Source organism: Lichenostomus cassidix, chromosome 1 (assembly GCF_008360975.1).
Source record: "Lichenostomus cassidix isolate B80296 chromosome 1, HeHo_3.0, whole genome shotgun sequence".
NCBI lineage: Eukaryota > Metazoa > Chordata > Aves > Passeriformes > Meliphagidae > Lichenostomus > Lichenostomus cassidix.
Genome location: NC_139479.1, coordinates 90,696,291 through 90,710,477, shown reverse-complemented (window position 1 = coordinate 90,710,477; position 14,187 = coordinate 90,696,291). Strand labels below are relative to the sequence as shown.

General features: G+C 45.8%; 2 protein-coding genes across 4 annotated transcripts in view; one reads left to right on the top strand and one right to left on the bottom strand.

Moving 5' to 3' along the window:
• Nucleotides 1-7,466, bottom strand: part of IGSF11 (immunoglobulin superfamily member 11) — a 138,962-nt gene extending 131,496 nt beyond the window's left edge. For 2 of the 3 annotated variants that reach the window (XM_085070700.1, XM_085070693.1), the window contains exons 1-3: nt 7,417-7,466; nt 5,897-6,041; nt 1,092-1,226 (exon numbers count right to left, since the gene is read on the bottom strand). The gene's annotated coding sequence lies outside the window, so the exon portion shown is untranslated. The remainder of the gene's footprint in view (nt 1-1,091; nt 1,227-5,896; nt 6,042-7,416) is intronic. The other variant, XM_085070709.1, reaches the window with a different exon arrangement.
• A 111-nt stretch (nt 7,467-7,577) lies between these two features.
• On the top strand, nt 7,578-13,167 carry TEX55 (testis expressed 55). Its single transcript, XM_085070639.1, has 4 exons — nt 7,578-7,863; nt 8,526-8,990; nt 9,267-9,329; nt 9,978-13,167. The coding sequence occupies exons 2-4, from the start codon at nt 8,826-8,828 to the stop codon at nt 10,029-10,031; spliced, it is 282 nt and encodes a 93-aa protein (XP_084926765.1). The 5' UTR covers nt 7,578-7,863; nt 8,526-8,825; the 3' UTR covers nt 10,032-13,167.
• The last annotated feature ends 1,020 nt before the right edge of the window (nt 13,168-14,187 follow it).

Sequence of the window (14,187 nt, the reverse complement as noted above, 5' to 3'; positions counted from 1 at the left end):
TGTGGCAATGAAAATGCTGCTATTGCCACTTTTGGAAAGAAAACTTGTGGACACATGCAGAATCATAGAAAACAAAGTTGAAAGAAACTACAAAGAATAAACTCTGCTTTCCTTGTGGAAGAAGACAAGATTCAGTGTGTTCATCCAAACTTCTCTACAGGCAGAAGGCCTCGAGCCATTTATTCCTGTGCTTAATTACTGTACCATTAGTAAAGGCTTCTTAATGTCTAACGAGATCTTCCTTCTGTTTAAGCCAATTACATATTGTCCTATCCCCCTGGAGACATAGCACTGATTATTACTTCAAAGCATGTTAAGGCCGATACAAATTTAACAGCAAAGGCTGGATTGTGAGTGAGGTATCTCAAGACTGATACTTATGTACACTTGGATGAAAGCCATAGCCTGGACAATTTTTAAGGGGTCTCCATAGACAATATGAGTGCTAAAAAACTTCACTACAGAAAATTTTAATCCAATTTTCTTAGATGGAAGAGAAGGATGGGAGCTTTTAACTATTGCCTGTAAAGACATGCTTCTCTTATTTCCAGAAGAATGTTAATTCAGATCCCTTAATAACATAATCTGAACTATAATTTAATTGGTAAGCAATAGATGATATTTATATCTTAGTAAATTTAATCATGTATTGAATGTGGGAAGGGCTTCTAGTGTCTCAGCTCTAAGATTGCAGTGTCCAAGGTTTAGACATATCCTCATGGTTGGACAAGGGTTTGGTCACCATGTTATTCACTGCTGAGCCAAGACAGCCCATCTAAGACAGCAACAAGGGCAAAGGAAAGGGAAAAAACACAGAAGTCAATACAGTGATGCTTCAGATATGTGTATCACTCTTTGATCAGTTGCCCCCATTTTTAGTCTCAGATTTAGCCCCTGTGTGTGCTCAGGGCCAAAAATAAAGGTTTTTATTTATTTCCCTCTGAAAACACTGAACCTTTAAAGGTAAGTGGGCCAACTCCTCTGAAGTCAGCACTCTTTTGAATCGCTCTCTAATGCCCTCTTTGACCACATCCCAAGAAACTTGCCAGTATCCATCCTGCCCCCTTCCACCCATCATCCCAGAAGATTACCTGTTTGCAGCATCTGGCTCCCCCTGCCCCTGGCACAGCACATCTGGTCTGATTTCTGTAGGCACCAAGACTGCTCCAGGTTTTCCAGGAACAGTAGTTATTCAGAGTCAGGTGGAGTATGCACTTCTCCAATCCCTGTAGATTAGAACATTCATGAAAGTTAAGGTAAATTACCAAAGATGTGAAATGAGTGCACATGAAAGCATGTTAAGCCCTGCATGGATATTTGGAGATAAAGTGACTTTTGCTTTGCTTTTGTTTAACTGTCACCATAGTGAACTGCAGCCATTTTCCTCCTGTATCAGAGCCCCCCCACCAGAGGCTAAATGCACTTCAACTTCTGCACATTACCTCACACCTCACACTAATCTGTCTTAACTCCCCATGTAAACAAGCCCTCAGAGGACTGTTTTTTTCCTCTCTCATGTGACAGTTCACTTTGTCACAAGCTGAAATGCATTGGAGAAAACCATTTGCAGAGAATTTTCCCTCAGTTGTGCCTGCAATGACCTCTTGGTTGTGAATTGCTGCAAAACATCTCACTCTGCCTAAGTTTCTCTGCTTTTTTCCTCTTTCACACACCTACGTTGGAAAAGATTATAATTAATAAAGCACCATCCTTCTACCAGGCAGAGAGGGAACTGCTGGCCTGGTATACAGGTGAGGTACAGAGGTGATCCAGGGAGATTAACTGCTGGGCTGAGGATCACACAGGCTGTCCACATAAGCATAGAAATCACCTAAACCCAGGCCTCTTTTGCCCCTAGAAGCATCTTTTGCCCTCCTCTCAGAGGATTTTTCCCCTCTCAAAATAGTCAATGAGCTTCTTCAACTCTCAGGATTGTGTCAATTTTGTGGGAAAGAAAAAACCAAAAATTACAGCCATCTGCATGACTACCATCAAGGGAAAAATCTTCCATCTCTCTCTCCCCCTCTTCTTCCATTCTCCCTTTTTACTTAAGAGCAGTGGGAGACCTTCACATTAAGATACTGAACCCATCACAGTTGGAATAGACAAAGTGAAAAGGGAGGTGATGGAGGCTGAGACAATGTATTTTTAGCCATTTTGATGAATTATGGAGACATGAAGTTGATAATTTATTGAAGAAGGGAAACGGGGGACTCTATGTAAATGTTTTCAGATGAATAATTAATGTGCCTTTCTAGCATCAGGGGGTCTTTAATTAAAGCCTCTGTTAAACAAGGGAAAGCAGACAGACCTGGCTCTTTGCAGCAGCTAATTGCACCTTTCCCATGTACAGCTACGATTCAGAGACAAAGCATCATTTGCATCGAGAAGGACAGATCCTACCTAGGGTGAGTGGTGGGAGGCTGCGGAGGCCAGCTGAGTGACCCCAGGGCTTAGGTGGTCTGCATCATATTTTAAATTAGCTTGGCATACAGGCCAAGTGTGGGAAAGAGAGAATGAAGAGGGGACTCAGGCCACAGGGCTTTGAGGAATGCAGAAAGCCACCCACAACCACCTGCAGATTACAGCCTCTTCAAAGAGGGACCTACTGACAGTTATCCAGGGTCTTGCTGTCACAGGGTGATATGTTTGCCTTCCAAAATACTGTTCTGTACCATGCTTGGCTCCCTATCCAATGCCAGGGACAGGTTCACAGCAGAGGGGAGCACAGCAATGAGGCAGTGTTCACAGGCTGGAGTGAAAAGGCAAGCCTGAGTCTTCAGAGTACCCAGCTGCTGTCCTTAGGCCCAGCATCCTCCACAGGCAGTTCACCTCCCTCAAGTGAACTTCATGCCTCAACTCTTCCTTCCTTTAGGGGTTTCACAGTTGATAGAGACAGGATTGGGATGAAGGTTCACGACGGACTTCAGCCAGAACACAGCATCCCCTCCCTCTCATGCCTGTGGTGGCAAGACCAAACTGGAGCCTTCTGCCTTACAAGGACTGAGCCTTCCAGAAAGTCTGTGATTATTTCCCAAGAGAACATATGAAACCATAACAGTTTCAGGAACTAGAATGAGACAACTAAGGAATGACAGAACCTGCCCCAGCTAATACTGCTGAGGACCTTCCAATATAATCCCAAATTTTACTTATTTTAATGCCCAGGGAACAGCACGTAAATTTCCAAACAAGGAACAAAGTCTTGCTTTCCTTGAGAATGTTATCTAAACTAGACACAGATTAATTAGTTTCAACACCTTGGCAGAGAAACAGTATCCCACATTTTTCATTCATCTTTATCGCCAGTACCATTCACGGTAACATTACAAAGGAGGGAACAAGAGTCAGCTGAAACTTTACTTTTAATAGAAACGGTTAAATCTAAGCTAGGCTAAGCAGATCCCCAAAGCAAATATTTCCAAACACAGAAGTTAATAACATGTCTCTTTCCTGCATTGCCGAAGACTGGACTGCAGGAGACCTCGAGGGGTTACCTAGTCTGTGCCAGTTATCTATGAAAGAGGTTTGTTTAACCTGTTGCAGGTATCTCCCCACTTTCTGAAGCCATACTTAAAGGCACTCCCTTTTGGAAAACTTCAAGCACAATGACAATTCAGAGAACATCCCTTCAAGAAAGGTCTCTCTGATTTCTGCAAACATCTTGGTTTTCAGGAAAGCCCTGAATCTTCAAATTTGAGAGCATGTGTTTTCCGTTTGCCCACACCAATGCTCTTGACAGGCCTGGCATGTGCCTGCGAGCTCAGCGAAGGTTTACTGCTGTGCTCTGCGGAGGCAAGCGCTGCCAGAAGGTCTCGGAGGCTCTGCACTTCGAGCCCCTGCGAGCAGCTACGAGGCTCTGCTGCTCTCTGCTGGGAAATGCGGGCAGAGCCCGAGCTTCAAGATGTGCTGGGGGAAGAGCTGCGTTTGCCAGCACACAAACACTCAGAGCAACTTGTACAAGCACAGACACCTGGGTGCAGTCTCCTCCTCAACATCACTGTCAGAACACCAACATTAAAGTTGGCTGGAACAGGAGCAGTCTGGGTGCAAATCAGCAGCCCCAACCACCTCTTTTTTCCTTGCACCCCCGCCCTCTGCCTCATGCAGGAGCTGGCTTTCTCCACTATATTGCACTAACACCTGCTCTCCTCTCAGCCCGACTTTTTTTTCTCAAAAACCCTCTGGGTGGACGGCAGGACAATTAACTCACCATACAGGTGAGGAACCAATGTGTACGGCAACCTCATGAACCCCACAGAGTCACTGATCAGGACACAGATGAGCAAAGATGTCTCTCCAAGGACCCCAAGACTCTGCCTCACAGCCTGGTTTTTATGATCATTGCTCCATCAGCTAAAGCTGCTCTTTGCTCACCAGACCTCAGGAAGGCTTTAACTATGTCTGGCTGCAACTGTGCAAAACCACAGGTCAGAGAGGCTTGGGGTTGCAGCATGCAGGGAACCACGAGGCACCAGCTTCAGGTATCAACTGGGCTGTTGCAGCTCATGGATCGTGTGGCAGGTGAGCTCCCTGCTCCAGCCACCAACCTCAGCTTGGGGGAAAACCCAGCTTCTGACAGCAGCTCCTACACAGGGGAGGGAGACAAATTGCCCAGCCTGGTGCTGACCAAGGCCCTCTGCCCCTTTAAGCAATGATATTTACGTTTTCTGATGTGTTTCATCCCATGCATCTCATAACAATTTTCAAGTAGTGGATGAGGAGACTGGAATTTGAGATAGGCATTTTCAGGATTTGGCTATTATATATGTATATTTACAGCTCAATAAAATAAGAAGAAATATTCAAAGTAAACAGACTGTGGAAAGTGATTTCTTCCAACTCTCCACTGCAGACTTGCAAGAAACCAATCAAAGAGGCTCAAGAGTGGTTTGAGCGTAATTTATTAACCCAAAAGGGGCCACATTGTTAACCAACATTATTTATAGTGAGCAGCTCAACCATCTCTACTGAACAACTGTGTGATACTGCAGGGACAAATGCAATGAGTTACTACAGAGATAGGACAAAACCAGCAGCAGGTCTTTGTTACAGCTGTTAGAAAAAGCATCCCCAGGAGACAGACACTGAATCTCTAATGGCTATCTTATTTCTCTGACAATTTATTTAAGTTTTAACTTAACAGCAGGAATGATAGCCACAGTTACACAGTGACTCCCAATAAAGGAGTGTATTGCTAATCTGCAGCTGGTGTTTTCTTATTTATTTCAAAGTCTTTAAGTTCCAGACTTAACATATGGTGCCATATAAATAATGATATAATAATACGTTTTTTCTTTCCGTGTGCCTGTGTAGAAAAAAGCCATGTGATTTATCTTACATGAGCATTGTATTTAAGGCATTATTTTGCTCAGAATTTTTAATGCATTTAAAATGCATCTTCTGCTTTTTTAATCTGTTCTTTTGAAAGAATAAACAGAGCAGTGATGTTTATTTAATAGAGTCATTCATCTTACTTGCTTGCGCAAAATCCTAGCTTTCCAGACCCAGCAGCCACATCCCTGCAGTAGGCAGTGGGGCTGGAAATGGAGAGATCTGCTGTTTATCAAAGAGGCACAGATGAAAGGAACACATGGGGCTCAAGATTTACCCATAGCACGACACTATTTGAAGCCAGCAGGCAGCTGAGAACAGCTTAGTCCCATCCAGTAAAGGATAGAGGTGAGAAACCCATGGGAGAAGTTCTGCAGTGGAGAACACAGCACTGGGATGGCTCAGCACACAACCACCCTTACACACAACGGATATCAAGATGCCTCCTTCAGATAAAACTCTTAACAGCAGTTACAAAAAGCCAGCAGTCCCATGCTGTCTGGAACCATCATTGTCACACGGGAAAGTGGGAGAGGCAAGAAGGGCTCAGAGAAGGAATGACCTGGCATCCCATTAATGAAAACAGCAGCGTTCCAGTGCAAGATGATCTGAGTGGTCAGCATGGCTGAGGATATGGACAGCACTGTCATGAACCTGATACTGGAGCAGTGGGACAGCTGGTTCTCTTAAGAGGCCAATGGCATAACCTGAAAAACACACACAAAGTGAGCTGCTCTGAATGGAAGTGACATCTGTAAGTTTAGAACACCTTTTGAAGCCCTGTATCTCCCTCCCTCTCACCCTCAAAAGCCCCCATGGCAGTTTCAGCCAGTTGTTTCAAGCCCAGCTCTTGTCAGACTGGAGCATGAACCAGAATATGTCAGAAGCTGGTTACTGTGGTAACTCAGCACAGCTTTTATCTTTATTCCTTTCATCTCCTCTTTGGGGAAAACTGGCAGTCTGTTTATTTGCTTTTTCTGATGAAGTTCATCACGCAGAACACCAACTGTCTGGATCTGTGTAAAACTGAGAACAAGAGAAAGTACCTCTCAATGTGCACGGATATATTTCTCTCAGCACTCTACTACCCTACCTCTTGCTTCCCTGCTTCCATTTATAAGCCATTAGACATGCCCTTTTCCATCTGCCCCTCTCTCTGCCCTTCTCCTCCAGGCCTTCTCAGTACCATGGCACTTACTAACAGGGCCGACAAGAGCAAATGGCTACCCTGGGATTCCCTCCACCCCTCACAGGAGCATGGCAAGGCCAAAAAGACACTGGAACTCACAGTGAAGTAACTCAGCTCCCTGCAAAACAGAAGGCCATTGGCAAGCTGGGTTATGGGCGAGCCCCACAACCTTCCCTCTGCCAAGGGAACCCCACAGATGGCTCCTGGCTCTGGCACACACCAGGAAACCTCTGGCTAGTTTGAGGGGAAGAACAACACAGGTGAGAGGGCAGCCACCAGGACCAGAACTAGAACCAAGACAAGAGCCCGAGTCCAAGCCAGGACCAAGGCCAGTGCCAGGCACCATGATCAGTAGCATCCTGGCCAGTATCAGGAACTGTGTGCCCAGCAGGACCAGGGCAGTGATTGTCCCCTTGTACTGAGCACTGGTGAGGCCACACCTCAAGCCCTGTCACCTCCAAGTCGAGCCCATGTCTGGGCCCCCCACTACAAGACATTGAGGTGCTGAAGCAAGTCCAGAGAAGGGCAATGGAGCTGCTGAAAGGTCTGGAGCATAAGTCCTGCCAGGAGCAGCTGAGGGGGCTGGAGGTGTTTAGCCTGGAGAAAAGGAGGCTAAGGGGAGACCCTATTGCTCTCTACTGAGATTGTAACCAGGTGGGGGTTGGTGTCTTTTCCCACGTAACCGGTGACAGGACAAGAGGACACGGTCTTAACCGGTGCCAGGGAAGGTTTAGGTTGGACATCAGGCGGAATTTCTTCACAGAAAGGGTGACTAGACATTGTAATGAGCCACCCAGGGAGCTGGTGCAGTCACCGTCCCTGGATATGTTTAAGGAAAGACTGGACACGGCACGTAGTGCCACGGTCTGGCTGCTACAGTGGCGTTCGGTTACCGGCTGGACTCGATGATCTCGGAGGTCTTTATCCCCAATCAAGCCTGCCATTCCCCTCTCCCCCGCCCGGCGCTTCCGCCCTCACCCAAGATGGCCGCGCGGCCCTCCCCGCCCCGTGACGCAGCCGCACCGCCCACCGAGGCACGAGGCGGCGGTTTCCCCGGCAACCGCCCGGCGTCCCGCGCTGCTCCCCCGGCTACGGCGAGCGACGAGCGGCAGAAAGGGCCAGGGCCGGCGGAGGGCGAAGCGCTGCCTGCCGTTCCCTGCAGAGCCGGGGGCAGGTGAGGGAGAGCCCCGGCCGGGAACAGCTCCCCCAGCTTTCCTGCCTGCAGCGCCGAGCCCCCGAGCGCCCCGGCCCGGCCTCCCACCAGCCACCGCCTCCCTGCCGCACGAAGCGCCCTGCACCCGTTGTCCCCAGAAACAACGCCCTTGTTCCGAATTCCAGGGGTGAGTGCAGGTCCTGCTCCCCCTCCATCCTCCCCCGGACACCCTGCTTCAGGCAACATTGCAGCATCGGGATGGGAGGAAGAAACAGGGCAAGGCTGCCTGCACTCGGTCACAGGTCTAGGAATGGGAGTATGGGACGTGGATACACAGTCCACAGCCAGATGGGTGAAGCCCACACAAATTCCAGCTGCTGCTGTCAGGGAGCAAACCCAGAGCTGCACCAAGCAGGGAATGAGGCAGGAGCTGAGGGCAGCCACAGTGCAGGCAGGGCACACATCAGAAAGCTCACCAACAGTCCCAACCAAGGAAAGGTCATGAGTCGGGTCTGGGATCCATCCAAGGGATTTCCACAGAGACAAGGCTACCTAGAATATACACTTCGAGTCACCCTGGGAAAACTAGTCAGTAAGTGAGGATCAGGCACAGATACAGCTGCTGCGTAGTTCAGACCAATTCTGACAGCCTGGGCCTGCGCTTAAGTGAAGTTTGAGGGATCATGCAGAAGGTGCCAGTGGGGCCAGTCACAGAAATTTAAGCCTATTAGTGCATGCTTTAAGTGGGGCTGCAGCACATTTGCAGAAGGATGGAATAATGTGACATACCTGGTCTGTGGAGATACATATTTAAAATACTCTTTGTTCTTTATCTGTCAAATATTTCAGCAAGAGCTCCGTGATCATTCAGAATCCGAAGTGGAGCAATCTGGCATAACACCAGCTGCTGAACCACCTGAGGACCACACACCTATAGTTGAATCCCCACCATCACTGGATGACTTACCTGGTGTGGTTTCTGCAGCCCAGCCATCTGTAGTGGAATTGCCAGTGTCTGCAGGCCAGCTGGCTGTCAAGAAACCACCAGGTTCTGAGGACCAGATCCTGCTTATTGAATAGTCTGCATCCAGGGAAAGCTCACCTGAGATCAGATCACCTGTGGGTGATCATCCAGGTTTCAAAGTCAAGATGCACACCTCTGACTCCACACAGAACAGCAGTAACACAGTTCAGGCTGTGTTGTCAGCAGCTGCATTTACATTTGAATCTGCGGAGAATCCAGAGGCATCTGGAGACCCCTATCAAGTTGCCATGAATTATGTGGAGGAACATAAAATCCTGCAGATATTTCAGGTGAAATACATATTTTCATCTCCTTCCAGAGGCTTACATGAGAAGCTTGTCCTAAAGTTAGCTTGAACCAAATTATCCCTTCCCCAGATCCCTCCTTGTCCTGTGCTTTCTTAAGTACAGACTTTAGAAAAAACAGTAGAAAACGACCCTTGATCATCTTTAGTGTCTGAAAGAGATTCTTACTTTTTGAAATGCAGATGGCATTGGAACAGGAAGTGCAGCCAACCGTATATCCAAGGTTCAATAATTCTTTCCTTCTGTCTGTCTCTGTCTCAGGACATCACAGAAAAACTGGTGTTCCATCAGCCGGATGACCCCTTGCAGTTCATATTGCAGGAGGTATGGTGCCTTGCTGGGGCTCAGTGGGAATGGGGTCAGCTGTGCTTAGCACACCAGAATCATGGTCAACCCAGGACTGTTTCACTGTGTGTCTGTGCTTTTGGAACAAGATAAAGCACAGGCATGAGCATGTGCCTAGGGTGCAAGGGACCATGTGTGCTCTAAGAGGAGAGGGAGGAAAGGTGTGGGAGGGTAGGGGGAGGAATGGGGTGAATGTGCCCTGGAGTGACCTGAGATGCAAGGGAAGCTTAACGACAGAGATGTCTCTGTGACCCTTCTCTAGCTGCCTCTATCCCAAACTGGGAGGGAACACTTTTTCTGTCCATATTCAGGAGAGCTGTCTCTGCTGATCCTGCTGGGTATTAAAACACAGGTAATTCAAAGTCAATGAAGTGAGACAATAGTTCGGGAGTGAGTTAAAAGTGTGGGTTACTTCTTGGGAGACGGTGGAGGTTAGAAGAAAGAAAGCAGAGTGTCTTCCTTCATTGCCCTCTAGTCAGTCAGGAGAGGCACCATGTTTGAGGTTTGCTGCTGGGTTCATGGTGTAGTGAACACAAAACCTCCAGAGGAATGACAAGGTCAATTCTGGGCATCAGTGTGAAAGAAAATTAGCTCTCAAATGACCCTTCTCCTTTTCCTTTTACCCAGGTGCAGTCTATGATAAATGCCAGGCAAGCAGAATCGGAGAACAAAGCTGCATAGAAGAGGGCCAGTGCATTCCTTTTAGCCCCTACTGACCTTGCTGTTGTGGTGTTGCTGCACCATACCTTCAACAGCACCCTGTAGTCATTGGCAATAACTTGGAAAAGCTCTGCTTGTCTGTCTCTTGCCTGGTTTCTCTGTTTTGTATGCTTGTGCTTCCCCTTGGGTTTAAATCCTGCAACCAAGTATTGGTTAGGAATCACAGGCTGAGATCTAAGTGTGCATGGACCTGCCTGTGCATATGGCACGTTTTGAAGAGGCAGATCTGCGGGACTCCTATGCATATAAATGTATAAATCCCATATTTAGGCTACCCCAGACTCTGCCTTTCTGTGCAGAGAAACCTCTCTGCTCAGACAATGCAAGCACAAAAGCAAGTAGAATTAAAAAGCAGCCCTGGACAATCTACAGGCTTCTTTTTTCATGCCACATTGGTGGCTTACTGTGTCCAGATATGCAGCAGCACCAATGCCCATGTAATACTTTGATAGACTGGGTCTGGGCTTTCCCACTGTCCCCAGAGCTCCTCTGATGCAAGAAGCTGTCTCTCTGCCCTCTTCTACACACTGGATACAGCTGTCTCACCCTTAATCATCCCTGCTGGACTCCGATCACTCTGCTTTTTGGGGTTGTCCTGCCTGTATCATTGTTAGTACAGTGTATAACCGGAACAGTAAAGCAACAGTTGCACACACCCTTTATGCTTTCAGAAGACCTTGTCACTCAGGAATGTGGGAGGTGAATAAAACCAAACAAACCACAACCAAGCACTGGTAGCTCAGAGAATTAAGAGTCAAGGTACATTTCGCAAAGACGTAATTTGAACTTCTTTTGATTTTTGAAACACTTACAGTCCTTGTTTTCATACTATCCAAGTGTCTGTTTCCACCCTGTAAAAAATACTTTTTCTCTCTTCTTCTTGTCTCTTGCCTGACAATTATTTAAAATGTGCAACAGAGCATACTGTTATTTTGGCTTAATAGATTGTGTATGTGCAGTAGATGCCAGAAAGGGTTTTTTTGTACTACAGGCTTTTCTCTATTTTAGGCAAGTGCTCTAATTTCCTGATGAATGGTAGTGTATTCCCAAATGACTGTCTCTATGGCTATGAAGAGAGCACCATAAAAACTTCCATATATCTATTTAAAAAAAAAATAAATGTATGATTAGGTTGTGTGATTCTCCACTGCACAGCTTGGGCGCCAGAAGTCTGGGAATAACAGAGGGCAAGTATTTGGCATACAAATTCCATGTCTGAGATGAGTTTCCTTTCTATCTGAGTTTCTCAAAAAGGATCAGTTAACTCATGTGTTTCCAGATCGAAGGCAGGTGAGGACCCCTGTCATTCATAGGGCAGGGAGTTTTCCAAGGTTATTGTAGGCCTTGAAATGTGAGATGGCTCAAAATTCAGATTAAATCTTCATTGGTTTTATAAGAGGTTTAATGTAGACTTAGGCATCTAGGTCCCACTGCAGCAGTGAGATGCTTTTGAAATCCCTACTTACCTCCAGCAACTGGAAGAATCTGACACTGAGAATCTGAGATTGGTCTGCTTACAAATTCTTGACCAAAAATGTGTCAGGCTGAAAAAAAAATGTATACATGCCCTCTTGTAACATATCTCTGTGGAACTGGAAATGTAAGGAAGATGAAGATAGTGTCTGAAGCCTTCTCATCTCCATGGTCATTTGTCAGCACATTGTCCCAGGAGATGGAGAAGCTGACATGTCTTTGAATTTTGTTGTAGAACAGGATTGGGGTGCTTTGGGGTACAGCCTTCACTCTATATTTCCTGCTTCTGTCATTCGAGTATTGCATTTTGCTGTTCTCTTTTACTTACGAAAAGCTTTTGACCTGTAATATGTTCTCAGACTATAAGTGTATGCCTTCATGTCAGCATTAAGGGAGTTATGCAAGGGAAGATCCTTAATTCCTCTGTCAGGTATGTCGAGATGAGCTGGAAAGAATTCTTCTTACAGATGACAGAAGTTTTGCAAGAGAGGCCATACCCAGTGTTCCTCAACAATCTCTGGACCTCAATTCTCCTTTGGTGGCCTGGCCACTTCACCTCATGCTAGCAAAGTTACTATGTGGTAGCAAGAAGTCCTCCTCAGTGCACATAAGAGAGAGCATCTGTCTTGTCTGTTTCTCAGAAAAGAGAAACTGTTTTCTGTTCTTTTCTCTCTGCTAAAGAGAGGTCTCTATCCTTTGAGGAGCAGCAGTAGTATAGAAATGGGTGAGTCTGCACCCAGGACAGCTCTTTGGGCCTGGAGCTGGCATCTGTAGATGGCATGAGAGTGGGGAAGGCATAGGCCAAGGACAATCCTTCAGTTTTCACAGACTCAGAGAGAAGTTGATCAGCTCTAAACAAGGACTTTGATCAGAGATCTTAGAGAACTTACCGTGAGCTGAGCAGAAATGTCACTTCCTTCACCTCAAGCCTCTCAGATGATCAAATTTAATTTTATGAAAACAAGAAAGTATCCTCCAGAATGTTTGCAGATTATAGTTTTTAAGGTAGTGTTACACAACTATCCTTTTTTATCTGCTTCAGAGCTCTTCTGAAAAATACACTCTAGCTCTAGAAAAATTCGACTTCACATTATGGCACTACTGGTTTTTTATAAGAAGGCTTTTCTGTGCTAAAGAAAAGAAGAAAAGTTAGATTTAAAATGGAAACTTTTACTGTGGTCCTAATTTCAAAGTGACTGTCCCTTTTCCACAATTTCTTTCCAAAACCATTGGATCCTTATTTCTTCTTCATAAGTGGACATTTATCAACATGACATTAAACTGTCATTAAATTTCTTGCCTTGAATGCTCAGAAGGAATTAGCAGTTCCTTGTGTGTAACCGAAACTATTCCATATAAGTCCTCATAGCACACTAGTCACAGTACATTTGAATGCCCTCCAGAGTGTGCTAAGCAACGTGACTAACATCTGTTGTTTGCTCTTTCTCCTCTCCACAGGGGAAATGGCTGTGCATTCTCATGAAGTGCATTCTTTTAAAAAGGGTGGTTTGGGGTTGTTTTACCACACCTGTGTATTTCTGAGTACTTCTAATGGATAAGTCATGAAGTGGAAGGTGTGGAAGTTGGAGTTAGTTTGTAGTTCCCAGGGATGATTCCTCTGTAGTATGAGCTGAGTATACTACTCATACTGAAAAAGTAGTATGAGTACTTTTTCAAGTACTGAAAAAGTGCATTGTTTTCAAGCAAGAGGTTTTTTTGCTCATCCATGGACAGGCACAGAGGTGCAACACCCAGTTCACCTGCCAAATGGCATGATCTTATGGTGCGCAGACTGTTTCCAGTGTGAACCTTGTGCTCCTCTAGAGGCAGGATGCAGAGGAGCCAATCAGGAGGAAAGTGTAGTCCCTGTAAAATAGGTCTCTTGGACCAAAATATCAATTTCTTTTTCTGCCATCTCTGTATGGAACTTAAAATGACTCAGCTGCCCCAAGCAATACTAAAGTTGCCTGTGTACTGCTTCTAACCAATGGGAAAAGGATGTTGTAACAGCTGATTAAAAATCCTTTGAAAAGTTCACAGCCTCTACTCTTGTTCTTAGTTAGGTGGAGGGCACAGGCAAGATCTCCCTTCAATGGGCAGCTTCTTACAGCATGAGACATTTCATTGTGACTCACTGGGTATGAATCATTGCTACATAACACCAACTTTAAGCTAGTTAAATGCCATTGATTTCAAAGTTTCACAATCGTGTGGAAATCATAGTAGGCAGCAGCAACTCCTTTCATGTCTGAAATGGAAGAAAATAACCTCTGGGTAAAGTCCAACAAAGAGCTTAGCTAAAGAGAGCTCCGTCTGAAGACTGGAGAATGTGGAAGTGCTTGGAAAGGGAATATATGGGGGCAAATTGATCAAACCCTGTCTGGCATACCTGCAGGTTATATTCCAGGGAAAGCTTCTCTTGACCATTCTATCAGCTGGATAAAAGGCAGGAGAAAATGAAGAAACATTTCCTTAAGGACCAGCATTAATATCCATGGTTGTGTTCTTTTTTTGGCACTGTCTTTATGGACAACACTGATGTAGCAGAATCGCCAAAAGCTCACGGCCATAGTTTGACATGCAGTAATAAAAAGGAGGACTTTGAGTTGTTGAAGTGACATGGATTAGATGAACAATCACTCAT